General features: G+C 56.3%; 8 protein-coding genes across 8 annotated transcripts; 3 read left to right on the top strand and 5 right to left on the bottom strand.

Moving 5' to 3' along the window:
• Positions 1–739: 739 nt before the first annotated feature.
• On the top strand, positions 740–1851 carry K437DRAFT_11688 (uncharacterized protein). Its single transcript, XM_013385554.1, has one exon. It carries the CDS (start codon positions 841–843, stop codon positions 1573–1575), a length of 735 nt encoding a protein of 244 aa, XP_013241008.1. The 5' UTR covers positions 740–840; the 3' UTR covers positions 1576–1851.
• Positions 1537–2681, bottom strand: K437DRAFT_259077 (uncharacterized protein). The gene is made up of 3 exons (XM_013385563.1): positions 2624–2681; positions 1740–2534; positions 1537–1658 (listed from the first exon to the last, which is right to left on the bottom strand). The coding sequence occupies exon 2, from the start codon at positions 2373–2375 to the stop codon at positions 1950–1952; it is 426 nt and encodes a 141-aa protein (XP_013241017.1). The 5' UTR covers positions 2376–2534; positions 2624–2681; the 3' UTR covers positions 1537–1658; positions 1740–1949.
• Positions 2682–3000: 319 nt separating this feature from the next.
• On the top strand, positions 3001–4537 carry K437DRAFT_228024 (uncharacterized protein; the record flags this gene model as incomplete). Its single annotated transcript, XM_013385562.1, has 4 exons — positions 3001–3233; positions 3297–3904; positions 3967–4054; positions 4132–4537. The coding sequence occupies 4 exons, from the start codon at positions 3001–3003 to the stop codon at positions 4535–4537; spliced, it is 1335 nt and encodes a 444-aa protein (XP_013241016.1).
• A 106-nt stretch (positions 4538–4643) lies between these two features.
• K437DRAFT_239525 (WD40 repeat-like protein) lies at positions 4644–6666 on the bottom strand. Its single transcript, XM_013385561.1, has 2 exons — positions 6080–6666; positions 4644–6013 (listed from the first exon to the last, which is right to left on the bottom strand). The coding sequence occupies exons 1-2, from the start codon at positions 6592–6594 to the stop codon at positions 4702–4704; spliced, it is 1827 nt and encodes a 608-aa protein (XP_013241015.1). The 5' UTR covers positions 6595–6666; the 3' UTR covers positions 4644–4701.
• A 243-nt stretch (positions 6667–6909) lies between these two features.
• On the top strand, positions 6910–8286 carry K437DRAFT_11513 (RNA-binding domain-containing protein). Its single transcript, XM_013385553.1, has 6 exons — positions 6910–6929; positions 7043–7109; positions 7219–7309; positions 7390–7518; positions 7606–8050; positions 8118–8286. The coding sequence occupies exons 2-6, from the start codon at positions 7070–7072 to the stop codon at positions 8151–8153; spliced, it is 741 nt and encodes a 246-aa protein (XP_013241007.1). The 5' UTR covers positions 6910–6929; positions 7043–7069; the 3' UTR covers positions 8154–8286.
• A 359-nt stretch (positions 8287–8645) lies between these two features.
• K437DRAFT_279381 (glycoside hydrolase family 16 protein) lies at positions 8646–10651 on the bottom strand (the record flags this gene model as incomplete). The annotated part of the gene is made up of 6 exons (XM_013385560.1): positions 8646–8907; positions 9005–9654; positions 9742–9766; positions 9849–10101; positions 10190–10529; positions 10595–10651. The coding sequence occupies 6 exons, from the start codon at positions 10649–10651 to the stop codon at positions 8646–8648; spliced, it is 1587 nt and encodes a 528-aa protein (XP_013241014.1).
• Positions 10652–12200: 1549 nt separating this feature from the next.
• Positions 12201–14129, bottom strand: K437DRAFT_11478 (Nitrilotriacetate monooxygenase component A/pristinamycin IIA synthase subunit A). Its single transcript, XM_013385552.1, has 3 exons — positions 13921–14129; positions 13262–13831; positions 12201–13170 (listed from the first exon to the last, which is right to left on the bottom strand). Exons 1-3 carry the CDS (start codon positions 13963–13965, stop codon positions 12301–12303), a joined length of 1485 nt encoding a protein of 494 aa, XP_013241006.1. The 5' UTR covers positions 13966–14129; the 3' UTR covers positions 12201–12300.
• Positions 14130–15402: 1273 nt separating this feature from the next.
• Positions 15403–16820, bottom strand: K437DRAFT_11466 (uncharacterized protein). Its single transcript, XM_013385551.1, has one exon. The coding sequence runs from the start codon at positions 16515–16517 to the stop codon at positions 15597–15599; it is 921 nt and encodes a 306-aa protein (XP_013241005.1). The 5' UTR covers positions 16518–16820; the 3' UTR covers positions 15403–15596.
• Positions 16821–16911: the final 91 nt, after the last annotated feature.

Here is a 16911-nt window from a genome sequence, read left to right as displayed (position 1 = left end):
GTGTGTGTATAGTTGTTCTGCGCACGAATTGCAGAATGCGCTCGATCTCGGATTCGGGTACGACCACCACCAGTCTAGCATCTGCATCCTCTTCATCCTCGTCATCCTCCGTCGGAAATTCGACACGTTAAAGCAAGTAGTCTTTGAGACGGAACCGTTGCAAGATATCGCGCAACATGTCAACGCGGGGGAAGGCCACAGGTATCTGAGCTACCTGCTCGAGTTGGCGATACGCCTCCCTCTGCGGGCTGCAGAACGAATCTGCGCCCTGCTTCGCGACGGACACATGCGCCTCTGAGGGAAATGGACTGCGGACGCCTAAGTGCGACCGTTGCAACGACTAAAGGCAGGATTCTGGAAGCCACGTCAGCGATAGCATCTTGGACGCAGCAAAAAAGGGAGGATGAACAATCTTGTGAGCTTTATTGCCAACCTCGGAGAGTGCTACCGCGGATGCTGTGAGATGGTCGTCGCCCTCATGATGAAGCAGACCCTGCACGATCGCACTTTCGGTCTTGTGGAGGGCACTAGGCGTGTCGGTAATGAAAGGCGGCAAGCGGTCGACCACCTTCTTGAGCGCAACAGCGTCGCGACGTCCCACGCTGTAGGTGGAGTGAGCGTCTTCCCATTTGCGTGAGACCAAGGCCAGTGGATAGTCGGCACCGTCTCGGCGGACGAATAGTGATCGACCTAATCCGACGAGCGAGGCGTCGGTGCGTACGACTAGCTGCTCGCCGGGCGTGTGGAAGTGAAGCGAGCAGGCCGCGGCGACAGCCACCCTCACTGTCTCCCACGCCCCCGGAAAATCGTCATTCCAGCGCGCGCCTTTGCCCGCATCCGATGTGGCCGTACAAAGGCACGAGCGGACACCCGCAATTGGGGATAAATATCGACAGGTATTGCACAATCGCGGCTGGCCAGTGCAGGTTCCCCAGTTGCCTCGGGGTGGCCAGCGCGAGGATATCGGCGATGCGCGTGTGGGTCGGGCGAAGCTCACTTGCCGACCAAAGGGCGCCTAGTACGCGGACGTCTTTGGTGTCATACCAGGTGGATGACTTGAGATTCAGCGTGACTTTCGCGTCCTTCAGGAGGCCGAGTTCTTCACGAATGTGGTCATATAACCGGGCGTCTTCGTTGCTTAATGCCGATGTTGATGACGTAGGACAAGGTGATGTGACCGACCGGCTGCAAGAGACTCTGTTGGAACGCCATCGCCAGCGCCGGCGGTTGGGACGCTCCCTGCGGCAGGTGCGCGAGTCGCAGTCGACCGTATCTCCCTCCATCGAAGGCGAAGAAGTCGCGAACGCGCGGAAGCAGTGGATATTCGTGGAGGAATCGATCGAGCAGACGGTCATCGTCTCTGCGAGGAATGACCAGACATCGCCAATGCACAGCGGAGTATCGCTTCGGCTCGAGGAGCTCGTTGGCCAGACGAGCCTCCATTACCACGCGAACTTTCGACGGCTCACTGATCTCAACGAAGGCGACGTTGCCCTTTCCCTTAGTCTTCCCGACGATGCCCTTCTCCGCCCAATCTCCAAGCATCCCTTTGAGCTCCCGGTGCGCAGCTGGTGAGAGCTGGAGGGAGCGGGCGTGCGGTGGCGTCTAACCCTCCACTCAATCGAGTCGGACTGGAAGGATCGGTATCGACGGCGAAGCTTTGGGTGCGTACTCTCTCGTCAGATAAGGTCTTGACAAGAGTATGTCATGGAGTGCTTGTCGCTCGTGTTTTGACGCACCTGTACCCGCACACATGCGCCACCGACCCCACCCCCACGCTCTCCGCAGAGGTGGAGGGGTAGTTGCGCTTAGTCTGGTCGGATTCAAGTGTGTGGTAGGAGGTGAACAGCCCGGTGATAGCTTTAGCAGATGCGGCCGTCAAAGCGCGCTTGGCCAATGCGAACGCCTTTCCGCCGAGCTTCAGCGCATTTTGACCACCCAGGAGTTCATTACCGTGCGCTTGCAGCCAGGGCTTGCCGAGAATAGTGTCGAATCAGTCTGCCTGCCTCACTTTTGCTGCCACGGGAGAGCGCACTGCCGGCAGCGAAGGTGAACTGGTCGATGTCTGACAAGTAGCAACCATCTCGGGCTCGCGAGACCGGGATGTCGCTACGAGCGATAGTGGCATGCCGGTTGCTGCTCGCCATGGCAGGGCGGAGGCGGCCGCCCGCGCTGGCATGGCTCACGGCTGTCTCGAGTCGGGCGAGAAGCTGATCGACTGGATCGGAGGAGCGGAAGACTCCCAGAACCTTCGAGCCTGTCATCTTCGGGCAGAGGGCGTTGAGGTTGAGCAGGAGGTGATCGTAGGCCGGTGTAATGGTGCGGCGGTTGACGCCCACCGCCTTGTGCCACTTAGGCAGGTAAAAAGAGATCATCGTCGTACTCCTGGGTCATCCTGTCTGTCAGAGCCATCATGTCCCTGCTCAGACGAACGACATTGCCATGTCGTGCGGGCTCCTCCTCGGCTCGCCTGTCGCTGGAGCCAGTGCCGCGATCGTCCTGTGGATGGGGCTCGACAGCGGAGTGGGGTCTGGCTTCGGTGGCATGTAACGGAAATTTTATCCCAAGACGGTTCACAAAATAAGAGACTTCAATGGATTCTGTTGCGACCAACGGCGCTCACAATAGATCAATTTCCAGAGGCGTAGAGACCCTATGCGAAGGCAGGGATGATGTCTAGATTCATAGAATTCTTAGGGGCATACGAATGCATATAGCATAGTCGACCTTGAGTGATAAAAGGAGAAGGAGTCGCTGGAGGATGCATGCCGTTTCAGGCTCAATGGATGGTCACGTGTTCCTTTCCGTCCTTCACAACAGTAAACCATCTAAACGGTCGCATCATGATCTTCGTCCAACGTTTGCCCTCAGCGTCAGATGGAGCTGCTTACACCCGTCGCGGGCAGCTCGACCCGCAGGTCTTCCAAGGGCGAGGGCTGTAAATCGGCAAAGAACCAAGCAGCCGAAGTCTGGCTTGCATTCAAGGACGCCGTGTGGACCATGTTAGCGCCGGCCTCTCTGTACACCGCTTCGACTGGCCTTTGTGCAGACTCTGTGGAAGCTCACCCGAGCATGTCCGGAGTCTTTGCGCTTGGAACTTATCATGTAGACAAAGAAAGTGCTCAAGCTGAAGAATTAGATGGGAATACTAGCATCTCTCCAGCATATACCCGTCGCGGGACGGTAACCCTTTACAAGGTCACCAAGACACCCGTGCCTGCAAAGGTCAATTGGTACGTTGACACTGTGATCACGGTGATCTTGCCCAGACACTTGCTGATCAGAGAACAAAAAAGTCATCCCATCCACCAGCAGTTTACACCAGCCATACTAGACATGAAATGGTTCTCCATAGGCTCGACGCCGGGTTCGCTAGAGCAAGATATTCTCTCGGTTGCAACGGCGACCGGTTGCGTGGACATGTTCAAGCTGCTAGGCTCGCAACAGTCAATGAGCTTGAAGAAGGACTCATCATGGTACATTAATCCGCGGAAGTCTCTCTGTCTCAGCCTGGATTGGTCAAATCGTCGTCAGAACCGCGTACAGAGCACCCTTCAGGATCAGAAATTGATCGTTAGCCAGAGCGATGGGACACTCGCTTTCTTGCCAAGTGTCTTACGGTGTCTCAACGGCGACGCATCCCCTCAAACCGTATTAACCAGAGAGGAAAAAAAGAATTTCATAGGACAAGGAAGAGAATGGAGCGGTGACGAAGAAGAAGATGGAAATGAGGATGCGGATCAGGCGCAAGCTCATGCACTTCTAAATGACCCTGCTCAGTGGGAACAGCAAGGGAACGGTCAAAATTCATATCCTGCAGGCCTCGAGACATGGAAAGCGCATGACAACGAAGCATGGATTGCTGCCTGGGACTGCTGGTCGCATGGTACGGTTGCATGGAGCGGTAAGCCAGATATGACATGATCGTTTATGTTTCACGGCTGACGTCTATCCTCGTCACCGCAGGTGCTGACGATTTGACGTTGAAAGGCTGGGATATGCGAACGCCAAATCGGAGGACTGGTCGGAAGCCCACCTTCATTACACGCAAAGGGTGAGAATGAGCCATTTGAGTGCGGGACGGAAGACCCGCTGACCTCTCGCATCCTACTTTTTGATTCAACACAAAAGTTTCGATGGTGGGGTGACTGCTCTTGAAAGCCATCACATGCGTGAACACATATGGGCCGTTGGCAGCTACGATTCGCGCCTACGAATATTCGACGCTCGGCAGCCTGCGCGGCCTGTGATTGATCGCGACGGGTTTGACGTCGAAGGCGGCATCTGGCGCGTCAAGTGGCATCCTACCGATGCGGACACGCTGCTCGTTGGTGCGATGCATGGGGGATTCAAAGTGCTGAGCATACCTCCAGCAGACCAAAAGGGACGCATGGAGTTGCTAAGTCGATTCGATGAACATGAAAGCATCGGGTATGGCTGCGACTGGGACCGAGGCGATCTCCTTCAAGAGGGAGGAGACACGTTGGTCTACTCTGCCTCCTTTTATGACGCTCGCTTGCACATCTGGAGTGCCTAACTGTACTGCAATATAATTGCATGCAGAAGTGTGAGCTTTTGCTAAAGGGAAATTCTCGTCCTCCTTCCGGCAAGTCAATTTCAGAGGTGATATAACCTTCAAAAATGCGATATGATGCAAATGCGCAAATGCGTAGAAGTACAGAATGTGTCTATTCTAAGAGGTCACGGTTGAGATAGCGCGGCACTGAGGGCTGTGCGTGCCAGGATCATCTCAAGCGCGCCCTTGACCTGCGTAATGTTGCGCTGCAGCTTGATCTCATCCGAGATCTTGGCCCATATGCGCCCGAGCATGTCGTCCAACAAGGGTGACTGTCCAAGCACGTCGGCGTAGCAGTCAATGAGGACGTTCATGGTGTCGGAGACGATGTCCACGTAGGCTGGATTAGAAGCATGTTTGAGCAGGAACTTGAGCAAGGGCTCGAGCCCGACGTCATCTCTTCCCTGAACTGCGCGTCGAATTCCATCTGGGCCGCCGTTGGTCGCTGTCACGATTGGCGAGCGATGTGTGAGCTCCAGCAAGAGGGCAAATGTCACGTTGGCAGGTACATTCGGACGCAACACTGCATTGAGTGCATCCTGATAACGGAACGCTTTGAGAAATTTGTCGTAATCTTTGAGCTTGACGCTTCGTACACTCGCGACACGTACGTCATCGCGGCTTCGTCGCCCTGCGTCTTGGCCAGGGCCCATGGTGCTGCCGGCTTGTTGAGCTGCAGCAGCTGCATTGCCTTGCAAGAAGGAGTCGTAGCTGCCCCCTATTAGTGCAGCTTTTCGCTCTTGTCTACGTTTGATCTCGCTCTGCTTCAGCTCGCGTTTCCGGATGCACAACGTTCCGTCCGCCATGCCAACCGCGAGATGGCTCTCATCAGGTGACAGAGCCATGCAGAGGATCTGTGCGGGATAGCGCATGGTATGCGTCACCTTGAAGCCTTTAGACGGGTCATAAATCTTGATAAGATGATCCAGCCCCCCTGTGAGAATGCGCATACCGCTGCTGCCAAGACCAATGGATCCGAGTGCGCCAGGTGCTGCGCTGACATTTGCATCGCTTTCCATCGAGATTGCGAGGCTTGTGATGGTCTTTTGATGATTCGAGATGGCCTTGATGCATCTCCCACCCATCATCAGATCCCAAGCTCGTAATACTGGCCCTCCGACACTGAGAGCAACACCTCCGCCTGCAGTAGGATAAATTGCAATATCTTCTACTGGTGCCTTGTGGTCCATCTGTATGACCTGCCCCCCATTCTCGTGCACGCGAGCATCCCATAGGCGCACTGTCGCGTCGTAGGAGCCGCTGAGAAGAAGCGACGGATTGTCTGGTGATACCATCGCAGATCTAACATAGTCGCTATGTCTAGCGAACGTTCGCACTGCCGACTGAGATGGAATGTCCCACAGCCGGACAGTCTGGTCGTCTGATGCTGAGAGCACCTGGGTCGGGGCCGAAGAAAAGCGGGTAACGTGTACAGGTCTGCGTTTACGGACGCGAGAATGGTCAGCTTCGACGTGTTTATCGGGACTGCCATGGAATGCTCACAGCTTATGCCCCTTGAACGTTCGCAGGATTGCCCTCGAGTTGACATCAAAGACTTGAATTAAGCCCGAGTCATCGCCTGCTACGAGCAGCTTTCCGTCTGCTCTAATATTCCCACTTCTCGCAACGTCGCCAAATCTTGACACTGTTTTGACGACTTTGTCCGTGCGCATGGAATAGAGCTGCACCTTTGTTCCTGAGGTGACTGCATACCGCTGCGAAGAGGACGCAGCTGCAGATGTGCTCCCACCTGTCGAGGACGCTTGGGGGATGAGTGGGTTGATGAGCGCATTGTTTGCCTGATCAGACCCAGGAGCGGGAACCGTGGGGGCTACTGAAGAAGCCGGCACAAAGTGAATGGAGGTTATGGGGGCATGCTCTTTGATGAAGACAGGTGACCGGAAGCGACGCCAATAATTTGACTCAGGCGAGGATGTGCGTGCATTCGCACCCAGCGCAGGTGCTCCCGCAGCCGTCCGCGCGTCGATGGCGCCAAGATTGAGCTTTTGGTAGTTCATCTTGTCGTGTTGCCACCAGTTCGTAGGCACCGTGGGTCAAGCCTGTGCCGGTCGAAGATAGTCTACACTGACGTACCCTGTTCAAGGAGATGAATACAGCTCGTCCACTAGAAGTCCTCCAAAAAATTGATTTGACTTTTGACTTCTCTTCACGAGAAATTAGCTTACATAAGCATATGGGCTTTCTCGGCACGCAGTGCGGCTTCTGATCCGTCCGTCGTCTGGGGTTGTTACTAGTAGTTTTCAGGCTCTTACTATATTGGGTATCCAGGGTCTTGCTAATGGATGCAACTCAACTTGGCAGCCCTTGAGATTCTCGTCCGCAACTAGCTGGGGTCAGACTGTATCCAAGCGTGAGGAAGGCGCGTCTCTTGTCTGCCGGAGGTAGGCGCGCTTGTTCTCCCCGTTGTACCGATCTGATCAACGTTGAAAGCAATCCGCTCATCAGAACCTCCCAGTCAGCCGCTTTTGCAGCATGGCACACGTTGTCGAGCCGCTGGACGCACCGTCTCCCTGTGGGTTGCTGCAAGGGCTCATTGACAGTGACCTCCTGTCTCGAAGCGCTGGGAGCGCTCAAGCCCAAGCTCTCAGCACGATTCTGACGCGTGTTGTGCACTTTTGCAGATCGTGATTCGCGGTCAAATATCTCAAGAGCGCAGCACTATGAAGCACTAGCGCAGACGGCAACGTTGTATGTGGGCAACCTTTCATTCTAGCAAGTATAACGGGACACAAAGACTAGATTTTTCTTGTGGCGATACTGATAACTTTACCTGCGCCTTTCATCTGGATCAGCACAACAGAAGAGCAAATATACGAGCTTTTTTCGCGATGTTCGCGGACATCTGCCGGCAGCGGGATTAAGCGCATCATCATGGGCCTTGATCGTAATACGAAGACGCCCTGTGGCTTCGCTTTCGTCGAGTGCGTATGAATTTCACTTCGATCTTGCATCTACAATGCTAGTTCACTGGTGGTCCGCATCTGATGGCTGTCGCGCGCATTTCGCAGGTACTACACACACGAAGAAGCCGTTGACTGTATGCGTTACATCTCAGGGACAAAGCTTGACGAACGACTCATCCGCTGCGACTTGGACCCGGGGTACAGGGATGGACGCCAGTACGGTCGGGGCAAGTCAGGAGGGCAGGTTCGGGATGAGTACCGAGAAGAGTACGATGCCGGGCGTGGAGGTTGGGGCCACAACAAGCTCCGTGAGGAGGAGGAACGCAAGCGACGAGAGGAAATGATTCGGAACGTTTATGGTGCAGCTCATGCGGACGGGCGGCCGAATGAAGAGGGAGACGAGACGCGAATCATCCCATCTGGTGCCGAGGGCGTGTACGAGGAGATGGAGGGCAAGGAACGCGCTGGCGAAGGTGCATCCGCATCGGCGGGTGCAGGAGAGAAGCGTCGGCGAGACGATGCCAATGAGGATGACGAAGATGCGAGGAAGGTAAGTGTGCAAGCTCCCGAATTGGAATGTTTAATACCAAGCTCATCCCTCACACCCTCGCCCCCAGAACCCGCGGTTCCGAGAAGATGATGAGGATGATTGATGATTTCGGAACCTTGCTGTCGTGTGCCAGCAACAACAAGATGCCATCATGTACCATAACGCACACGAAACTCTTTCCAATGGGTATCGACTCACCGGTCTGTAAACCGAGCCAGAGCGATGGAATCGGTGACACTGACGGGCTACTTGTGTTCAGCATCTAGCGCTGTCGGTCTCAGACGCGATCGCTGGCGGGGTATGCTAGCGCGCCAGAAGGGCTGGGAGGGTATTTGCCCAACCCCATCTCCATGTCACATCGATGATCATCAAAAGGTGCTGTGAATCCAGGCTTCAGGTGTGGACTTGAGCAAAGCCAGTTTGCGTATGGTCAGATGTGAATACAAAAGAGTTGACTCAGTGGATATTCTACTATATGAGCGATGATGTCTGTATATTAAATGGTATCTTTCTCCAACAATCATGACCCCAGCCGCTAAGATGAGAATCTGGCTGAGAGCGTGGATGGCCTCGGAAGTGTGATGCGGACTTCTCCTTAGCAATCGACGCCATTTGCCGCGGCTGTGAGCTTGTTGAGCGGGAAAGGCGCGTCGAAGCGCGTCAAGTTGGGGTTAGTGTACAGGTTCGGGTGCCGCTTGATATAGTCGGCTGTAGGATAGTCGGAGGGATCGCAGGAGACCTTGGGCTGGCCCTGCTGATAGAGCCGCACATAGTCGAACTTCATCTGCGCGGGGAATGAGACACCTGCCTTAGTGAAGTCGATTGGTTGGAAACCGCTGGACATGCCTAGGTTCATGCTGAGACCGCCAGAAGCGTAATGGCATCAAATCGGAAGATGGGTTGATTAGCACATGCAAACAGACAGCGCCGGCGACTGGGAAAGGCCAGACTCACATGATACTCATCGGCTCAGCAGGGATGAGGCGCTGGCCAATATCTAACTCCGGCACAGGGCCCAGGGCGCTTCCCTTGACCTCCCACGTCGCTTTGCCATCGACGTACCAGCGGGTGAAGCCGCCGCCGTTCTTGTTCCAGTCGGGCTCGTACTCTACGCCGTAGCGGACAAAACGGCCGCCGGTGGTGGGAAAGTTGTCGTCGGGGCACTGCGTGACGCTCGAGACGGCCTCTTGGTAGACAGATCCATGGTATGTGTTGATCACGGTATCGCTGTTGTAGAGGATCGCCTGCGTGCTCTTGTTTCCCCAGAAGTACTCGACGTCGAACGGAGCCGTCTGGATCGACTGGGACGCAAAGCTGTGTTGGCTGCCGTCCTTGCTCTGAATCTGCGCCTCGATGATGTCGATCTCCGGCGCACTGCGTCCGACGTTGTTGTTAGGACCGGGGTGGTCTTGCCCTTTGCAGGTGCATGCGGGGGCGCGCATGCCGGACAAGCGCGATAGCTGACCGTTCTTAGCGTACTTCGCTTTGGAGTGGATGGCCTTCTCTGGCCCTGTTTGGTTCAGGAATGTCTGGTTGGGAAGTATACCCGTGTCGCACGATGAATACGAGTAGGGCCACATCCCGTCCGTGGAGCCAAGGTAACCCTGCAGGTTTAGAACAAAAAGAGTAGGCGTCAACGAGCCAGATTGTCACGGCTGCGCATCGAAACAAAGAGCATATAGAAGACTTACAGGCCGAGCCAAGTTGCCCATGAGCCTGCAATGAAAGTGGGGAAGGACGGTCAACGGATGCGCTCCCCTCAGCAACGCGTCGAGCCCCCGCCGATTCTCTAACTTACCAAGCAGCAGGCCAGTAGCCAGACGTGCTAGGCCCACCAGGCTGGAGGAGAGAGAACTCAATGTACCCTCCCTGGAAGCAGAACTTATTCCAGCTCTGCAGCATGCCGCTCTGGAAATTGAGATTGTGCGTCTCCTGCGCGGTCATGGTGATGACGAGGTGGCCGCCGGTGGTGTTGATCGCTTCGGGTGAGTACCACTCATAGTCTCCCGTCGCGCCGTACCAAATGTCTACCGCTTCCCAGTACGGGTCGTCTGCGTGTCAAATGGGAGGAAAGGCTGAGCAAGATGATTTCCGCGATAACGATGCGAGATGCATGCGCGGCCCTGTCCCTTCACGTACCTCCTGGCCAGAATGTCCGTCCTTCCTGCTCAAACTCATCGCTGAATACGAGTGTGTACGTCTGCTGGTCAATATTGGTCCACACTCGCGCGGTGTCAGGGGTGGAGGTGTCGACAAGCAGGCGGGTGGGCAGTTGCGGGATCTGGCCTGACGAGTTGGTCCCTCCGAGGCCGATGCCGAGCTTGGAGAAGAAGTCGCTCGTGCTCATAAAGTGCGATAGGATTGGGTAGCCTGCGAAGAGCATGAGCAGGCTGAGCGCGAGGATGATGAGCGTGGCAATGTTCAGGCATCCTCCGAAGGAGACGCCGTGATTCTTGTCTCCTTTTGTGTCGGGAACGTGCTGCGAGCGATCATCAGCGCGGATGAGCAAAGCGCTGTTGGCCCAGCCTCTGCGTCTCCACTTACCAGATAGTCGTCTGCTTCTGGAGCATTCGCAGCGGCAAAGTACGATGACGGGCCCATGGCGTATCTGCTAGCTGCGACGCTGCCCGAGGCGCCCGAGTGGCCGCTGCTTTTGCTCCCATTCCGCTGATGCGAGTAGACTCTCCCAGCGTCTATCCCTCCAGATGCGCCTGTAGAACTGCCTCCCATGGCCCCGGGTGGGTCGTAATGCCTGGATCCTGGCGCCGATCTAGGTGCATACGACGCATTGGACGAGTTGCCCATCCCGCTCTGGTTGGACAGCAAGCCGGACTGCTCACCCTCGCTGCCGTGTGACTGGCTGGACAACGCGTCTGCGGGCGCCGCCGAGCGGGAAAAGGGAGGCGAAGAGCCGTTGTAGCGCTGCGGCGGTCCGCGACGAGCGCCGCTGCTGGAAGATGCGCCAGAAGAGGCGGAGCGTGAGCCAGAGGCGGACGAGTACGAGTTGGGAGGTATGGGGCCGATGCCGCCTGCGGGGCCGTAACCGGCGGGCGAGCCTATTGGTGACGTCGGCCCATCGAGGCGGCTGTATGTTGGCATGGTGTCCCAGTGTATGCGCACCTTCTTGCGGAAATGGAAGCAAGCCCACCGCTTCGAGCCACGTAGAAGAGTAGCGAAACGGGGTGAGTTGTGATGGCACGAGGATTGCAAAGGTGTCGCCGCTCGGGATGAAGGTCCCCAGGAACGACGATGGGGCTTCGCTACTGCACAGCGATAAAGAGGTAGCAGAGATGCGTTCAGGGTTAGACACACTTTGGAGGGATGAGTATGTTTGTTCGACTACAAGCTGATCAACCTCTGGCAATGCTCACGTCACCACTCATGGTAGCATCAATGTACAGACAGCCTCAATACATAGCGAAGGAAGGGGGTGTGTGCGTTTGTCCGCACACCCACCCATGCGCACGGGGAGAGAGGAAATATGATAGGCGAGAGGAAGCTGTCGAAGTCAACATAACCCGAACTAGCGCGGGGCCGCGGCGAACAGCAACGAGCCACAGCAGCGGTGTTATCTGCCGCCCAACAAGCATCACTGTCCACATCCAGAATTCAGCGCCAGTCGATAGACCGCCGGTTCGCTGACCCATTGGTTGTGGTGTGCTTGACAGTGATCTCTCTATGTCCGGACACTGTCTTACCCAAATAAACAATAGCACTGGAGACGCACAAGGCCATGCTTCAGTCTCCAAACACAGGCAGGGTGCAGCACTCCCTCGCGGCGGCTGGCATAGCCCTCAAACCGCCCTGCGCTTTAGCGCTCTCCCCTGCAGTGGGCCGCTGGCACGCGGCATCGCGTTCACAGCACTGCAATGCCACCGCAAGTTGGGATCCTGTGAGATTTGGGATTGGCGACATGCTCTTCACTACATCTGTGTAGCATACAGCACAGAGCTTCCTTTGCGCACACTGCACGAGGGCGAGGTTGAACGACATGGCTGTCGGCGACGGCAGGCACTACAACGCAATGCATGCCGCAGAACCCTATTTTAGATGAAGGAGCAATGGCAAGCACCTGGGTGCGCAAGAAGGCCAACATTACAGACGAGGACTACATGCAGTAGCCAGAGGAACCGCAAGGGAGAGCAACAACAATGTAACATGAATAGACGCCTTCCTGTTGCATACATATACTACATACGAAGTAAAGATGAGGCCACTCCCCCCAAAGTAGATCGCAAAATCTGATCGTCTCAGCCCAGCGCAGGTGCGGGCTCGCCAGCCTTCCATGTGAACTTGCTCGCGTAGTGATCTCTCCGGAGACGCGGCTGCCCGAGACCGTAGAGATGCTCGCGCAGCGTGACACCGCCCGCACTCTCCTCTCCAAAGCCAGGCTCGCCGGTCTTCTTGTGCGCCTGCGGCTGTGCGGGCGGCTGCGGCTGCGGGTAGTCCGCCCAGACGTGCCCGCGCCTCTGCAGCTCCGGCGTGACGTACTTGATAAAATCCTGGAACGTGCCCGGTGTGATCGCGTACGCTAAGTTGAACCCGTCGACGCCCGCTTCGTTCACCCACTTCTCCAGCTCGTTCACCACCTTTTGCGGCCCGCCGACGATAAACGGGCCCAGGCCGCCGATCTTGAGCTGGTTCGCCACCTGGCCTTTGGTCCACTTGCCGACACTCGGCGCCTGGTGCGCAAAGTTCTCCACGGCAGACTTGATCGCGTTGCTCTCTGCTGCGCGCAGCTCGTCCTCGTCGCCGAACGGACCGAGATCCATGCCGGTCCAGCCCCCAAAAAGCGCCAGCGCGCCCTCCGCGCTGCCGTGCGAAAAGTACTCTTCAAACTTCTCCTGAGCCTTCTCGTCCGTCGCAGCGACGATCGGCGCGAGGAGCGCGAGCACCTTGACGCTCAATGGATCGCGGCCAGCTGCCTTGGCGCCTTCGCGGAACTGGTCTACGCGCTTTTTGGCAAGCTCGGGCTTGTGCGCGGCAATGAAAATCACCTCGGCGTGCTTGGCGGCGAAAGCCATGCCCGCCCCAGAGCTGCCAGCTTGGAAGATGACCGGCGTCCGCTGCGGGCTCGGGTGCACAATGTGAGGACCGGGGATGCTCGAATAGTATGTGCCCTGCGTACAGACGATCAATCCAAGCACAAAAGGCTGTGAGCGAAAGACGGGTTCTCTGCAGCGGAGCTTGGAACTAGCTTTGAAGACATACCTTGTGGTTGACAGCACGCACGCGGGCAGGATCCGTGTAGACGTGCTTCTCGGCATCTAGCTTGAGGGCATCGTCGGCCCAGCTACTTTCCCACAGCTTGTATAAGACATCCATGTACTCGTGCGCGACCTCATAGCGCTTGGCGTGCAGCTCCTGATTCTTGGACCCAAATTGGCGAGCAGCAGAGTCAAGATAGCCCGTGACGACGTTGATTCCGACTCTACCTTTGGTGAGGTGGTCCAGCGTGCTGAACCGCCGGGCAATCAGGTACGGGTGCTCGTACGACGTGGTGGTAGTGATGCCGAATGTGAGGTTCTTGGTGACATGCGCCATAGCAGAGATCGTTTGGAAAGGGTCCGTCACCGGGAACTGAGCGCCTGAACGGAGCGCAGCGTCGAGATTGCCATTGTACACGTCATAGCCGCCGAGCACGTCCGCAAGGAAAAGACCATCGAACTTGCCCTTCTCAAGCACTTGCGCAAGGTCTGTCCAGTATTCCAGCTTGTCGAAATTGGCGCTCTTGTCCTTTGGATGAGAAAATAGGCCGGGGCTCTGGTGCCCCGAGCAGCTCTGCGAATGATTGACCGTGGGAGGGGTGGGGAGGGGCTTCGTCAGCCTCTGTGCTGTGCAGCTTGATCAGAAGACACCCGGCAACGCACCATGTCAAACGCGTAGAGAATCCACCTCTTCTGTCCTTGCGCCATTTTGGAACGTCTAATGCTTCGCCTAACCTTCTTCAAAATATCAGGACCTAAGGGGAGCGATTGAGGAAAAGTGTATTGGAATTGTTAGGAAGGGAGATATTAACAATCTCTTTACTGTGGATATATACAAAAAGGATGGAACATGTCCGATCGATGGCAACGCCAATGCCCACAATCACACCAGCGCAGCATGCATTCAGTGGGATGCAGATGGACTGCCTCTGGGTCAGGCAAGGATGCAGCACCCGGTGCAAAGAAATGGCAGCAGCGATGCCCAAAGGTGCCGCTGACAAGCTTTTTGTCCTCTCTTCGCTGTGAGGCACCAAAAAAGGAGAGGGGTGAGGGTTGGCGGGAAGGCGAGAACGAGACAGACGCTTGTTCCTCCCCAGCGCCAGCGGGGCAGCACGGAACACCTACCAGTCCACTGAGGAGGCTACGAACGCTTTCCCGCAAGCTTATTCGAAGGCTCTCGTTTCTGAAAGATAGCGTGCTCGCAGGGTTGATCGAGAGGTGGCATCAACTGCCCAGGGTCGCTTGTAGCACGCAATCTCGAGAGTAGGAAACTTGATCTAATCTTTAGGGGCCCTGTAAACATTACATAATCTCCCAGAGCTCTGATGGTCACGTGTTACGACGGTGCCTTGTCGCACGTGCGTCGCAATTCCTTCATGCTGCTGGCCTGTTGGCTGGCCAGGTGCTATCTACTACGTACCGCACTCTCGTCTTGTGGGCATGTCGGTGATGGCAGCCCCTTCAGTGAAAAGCGCTCGCGTTGCAGAAGTGCAGAGTCACACTGACTTGCCACCTAGCGCTTTATGCCGATGCAGCATTTTGGCTGTGCTATGCACGTGAAGCGATACATGATCGTAGCAATTCTCCCCTGTATGCCTTCTGGGGAGCTCTCGACATCTGCGTCGACTCATTCGACCAGTCACTCCCTTTGCTTGGGTGATGGTTCCAAAGTTTGTTTTACTCACCGACCGCCAGAATTCCGATTTGACACAAGTTGCAGCATGGTGGTTGGTGAAATCACGCGAGGCAAAGAGATTGTGCGCAATGTACAAAAGCCGTGAAACAGGGAGATGACGCCCAGGATCAACCATGCTCTTTCTGCTGCTGTAAGAATGCGCGGGAAGGCAATGTTGACGAGACTTGCAATGCTCAAGATGCATAGGGCCAGACAATCTCGAAGGTTGACAGAAGATCATCATGCAGGTAGGCGAAGTATGGGAGTCTGTTTTCATCAAACGAGTCAGACAGCCGAGCGAAGCTATTCGTATATTGTCCCTTATATAGACACTGAATTGAACCGGATAATTGAATATAAAGTGCGGTGCAGGAGGAAGGTGAGACGAGTCGAAACATGCTATATGGCAGAGTAGAGCCTGACGGATTGGGCTTACGGCTAGCTGGCCGGCGAGCGGGCAAACAGTGACGATGTGTGTGCCGGCCGGCCGGGCACAAGGGGCGGCCAATAAACAGAGCAGGTGAGAACGAAAGAAAGTAGGGGCCGAGGGCCGTCACGAGCGCCGCCCAGCGAAAGACCGCTCGAACCTGCCTGCCTGTCTGCTGGTTTGGGGGTAGCTTGCTTGGCTCCTCAATGCATCGACCGTCACCTGCATGTGGGTGCCTTAAATACTCTCGTCAATTGCACGGAAGGCGCCGCCGCGCTTCTGCATGTGCCTCTTCTTGACAGCGCCGCCATTGATCTGCGCGAGGAGCGTCTGCGCGGGCGCCGTGTCGCCGAGGAGCAGCTTAAGCGCCTTCGGGTTATGCTTCCTGATCTCCCTGCCAAGCGCGACGAGCTTGTCGAGAGCACCAGCGTTGACTGCGCTCAGCGGGTCGGACCAGAGCGTCGAGGCGTAGTACTGGAATTGCGGGATCGTGCCGGACGGGACGTTGGCGTCCTTGGCCGGCGGCGGCAGCAGTTTCTTGACGTCGACAGCGACCTCGCCGACGTCATCGCTGACAAAGTTGCGTTTGTGAGCAGCGGGCAGGTCTTTGATCTTGGAGAGCAGCGAGAGACCGGCAGCGTCCGTGCCGATCATTTTGGCGAGCCGGTCGACAGGAGTTCCATGTGAGAGCAGCTTGCTGGCGAGAGAGAGCACCTTGGAGACGTCTGCGTCCGATGAAAAGCCGTCCGCGCTCAGCACATGGTTCATGGCCAAGAGAAACTCCGGCACGAGGCCGATCTGCTGAGGCTTCTCGTGGGTCGCGTGCACGGACTGCCTGCGGAGGTTGACCGTGGTCTCGGTCGGTTCTGTGGTAGTGGGGTCGAGCAGCTCGCCGACGTTCAGACCGATCATCTTAAAGAGGTGCTGGCCCTTGGTGTCGGTGCCAACGATCTTGTTCAGTTTGACGCCCTGAGAGTGCAGCTTCTTGCCCAGAGCGGTCAGCTGGGCAATTTGGTCCGGCGAAGCGGTACCGTCAAAGTACTTTTGCTGTAGATCCAGGTAGGCCGGCAGGGTGCCGGGCGCAGCGAGGCCGCTCGCTGCCGCGACGGCGTTGACGGCGACGGCAGCCAGGATGACGAATGTGGATTTGAACTGCATCTTCGTGTTTTGTGTCTGTGTATGCTTTGGATAAGATGATAGATAAAGGGCAAGTCGGTGGACAGGCGAAAAGGCGCTGGAAAGCTTCTGCCGCAAAGCTAGAAGCTGAGTGTGAGGCAAAGAGTGTAGTCAAAAGAGCGAGTAGGATGCGGCGAGGTATGTTGAGCCAAACGCACGCAGACTGTACAAGGCGATGGCGGGGGGGGGGGGGGAGGGAGGGTGGTGCGAATAAAGATGGAGGTTGGAGATACAAAGTAAGAAGGTCTGATCAACAGATCAAATTGTGATGAATGGATACGAACGAGGGGGACAGGAGGTTGGAGTGACTACGAGCAGAAGGTGGTGACGGCGTTTTGCTCGCCAGAACTTGTGGTTGGTGGTGGTGGGTGCCACG

The sequence above is a fragment of the Tilletiaria anomala genome (assembly GCF_000711695.1).
Source record: "Tilletiaria anomala UBC 951 chromosome Unknown K437scaffold_105, whole genome shotgun sequence".
NCBI lineage: Eukaryota > Fungi > Basidiomycota > Exobasidiomycetes > Georgefischeriales > Tilletiariaceae > Tilletiaria > Tilletiaria anomala.
The sequence above is the reverse complement of the archived record's forward strand: the minus strand, read 5'-3'. Positions and strand labels throughout refer to the sequence as shown.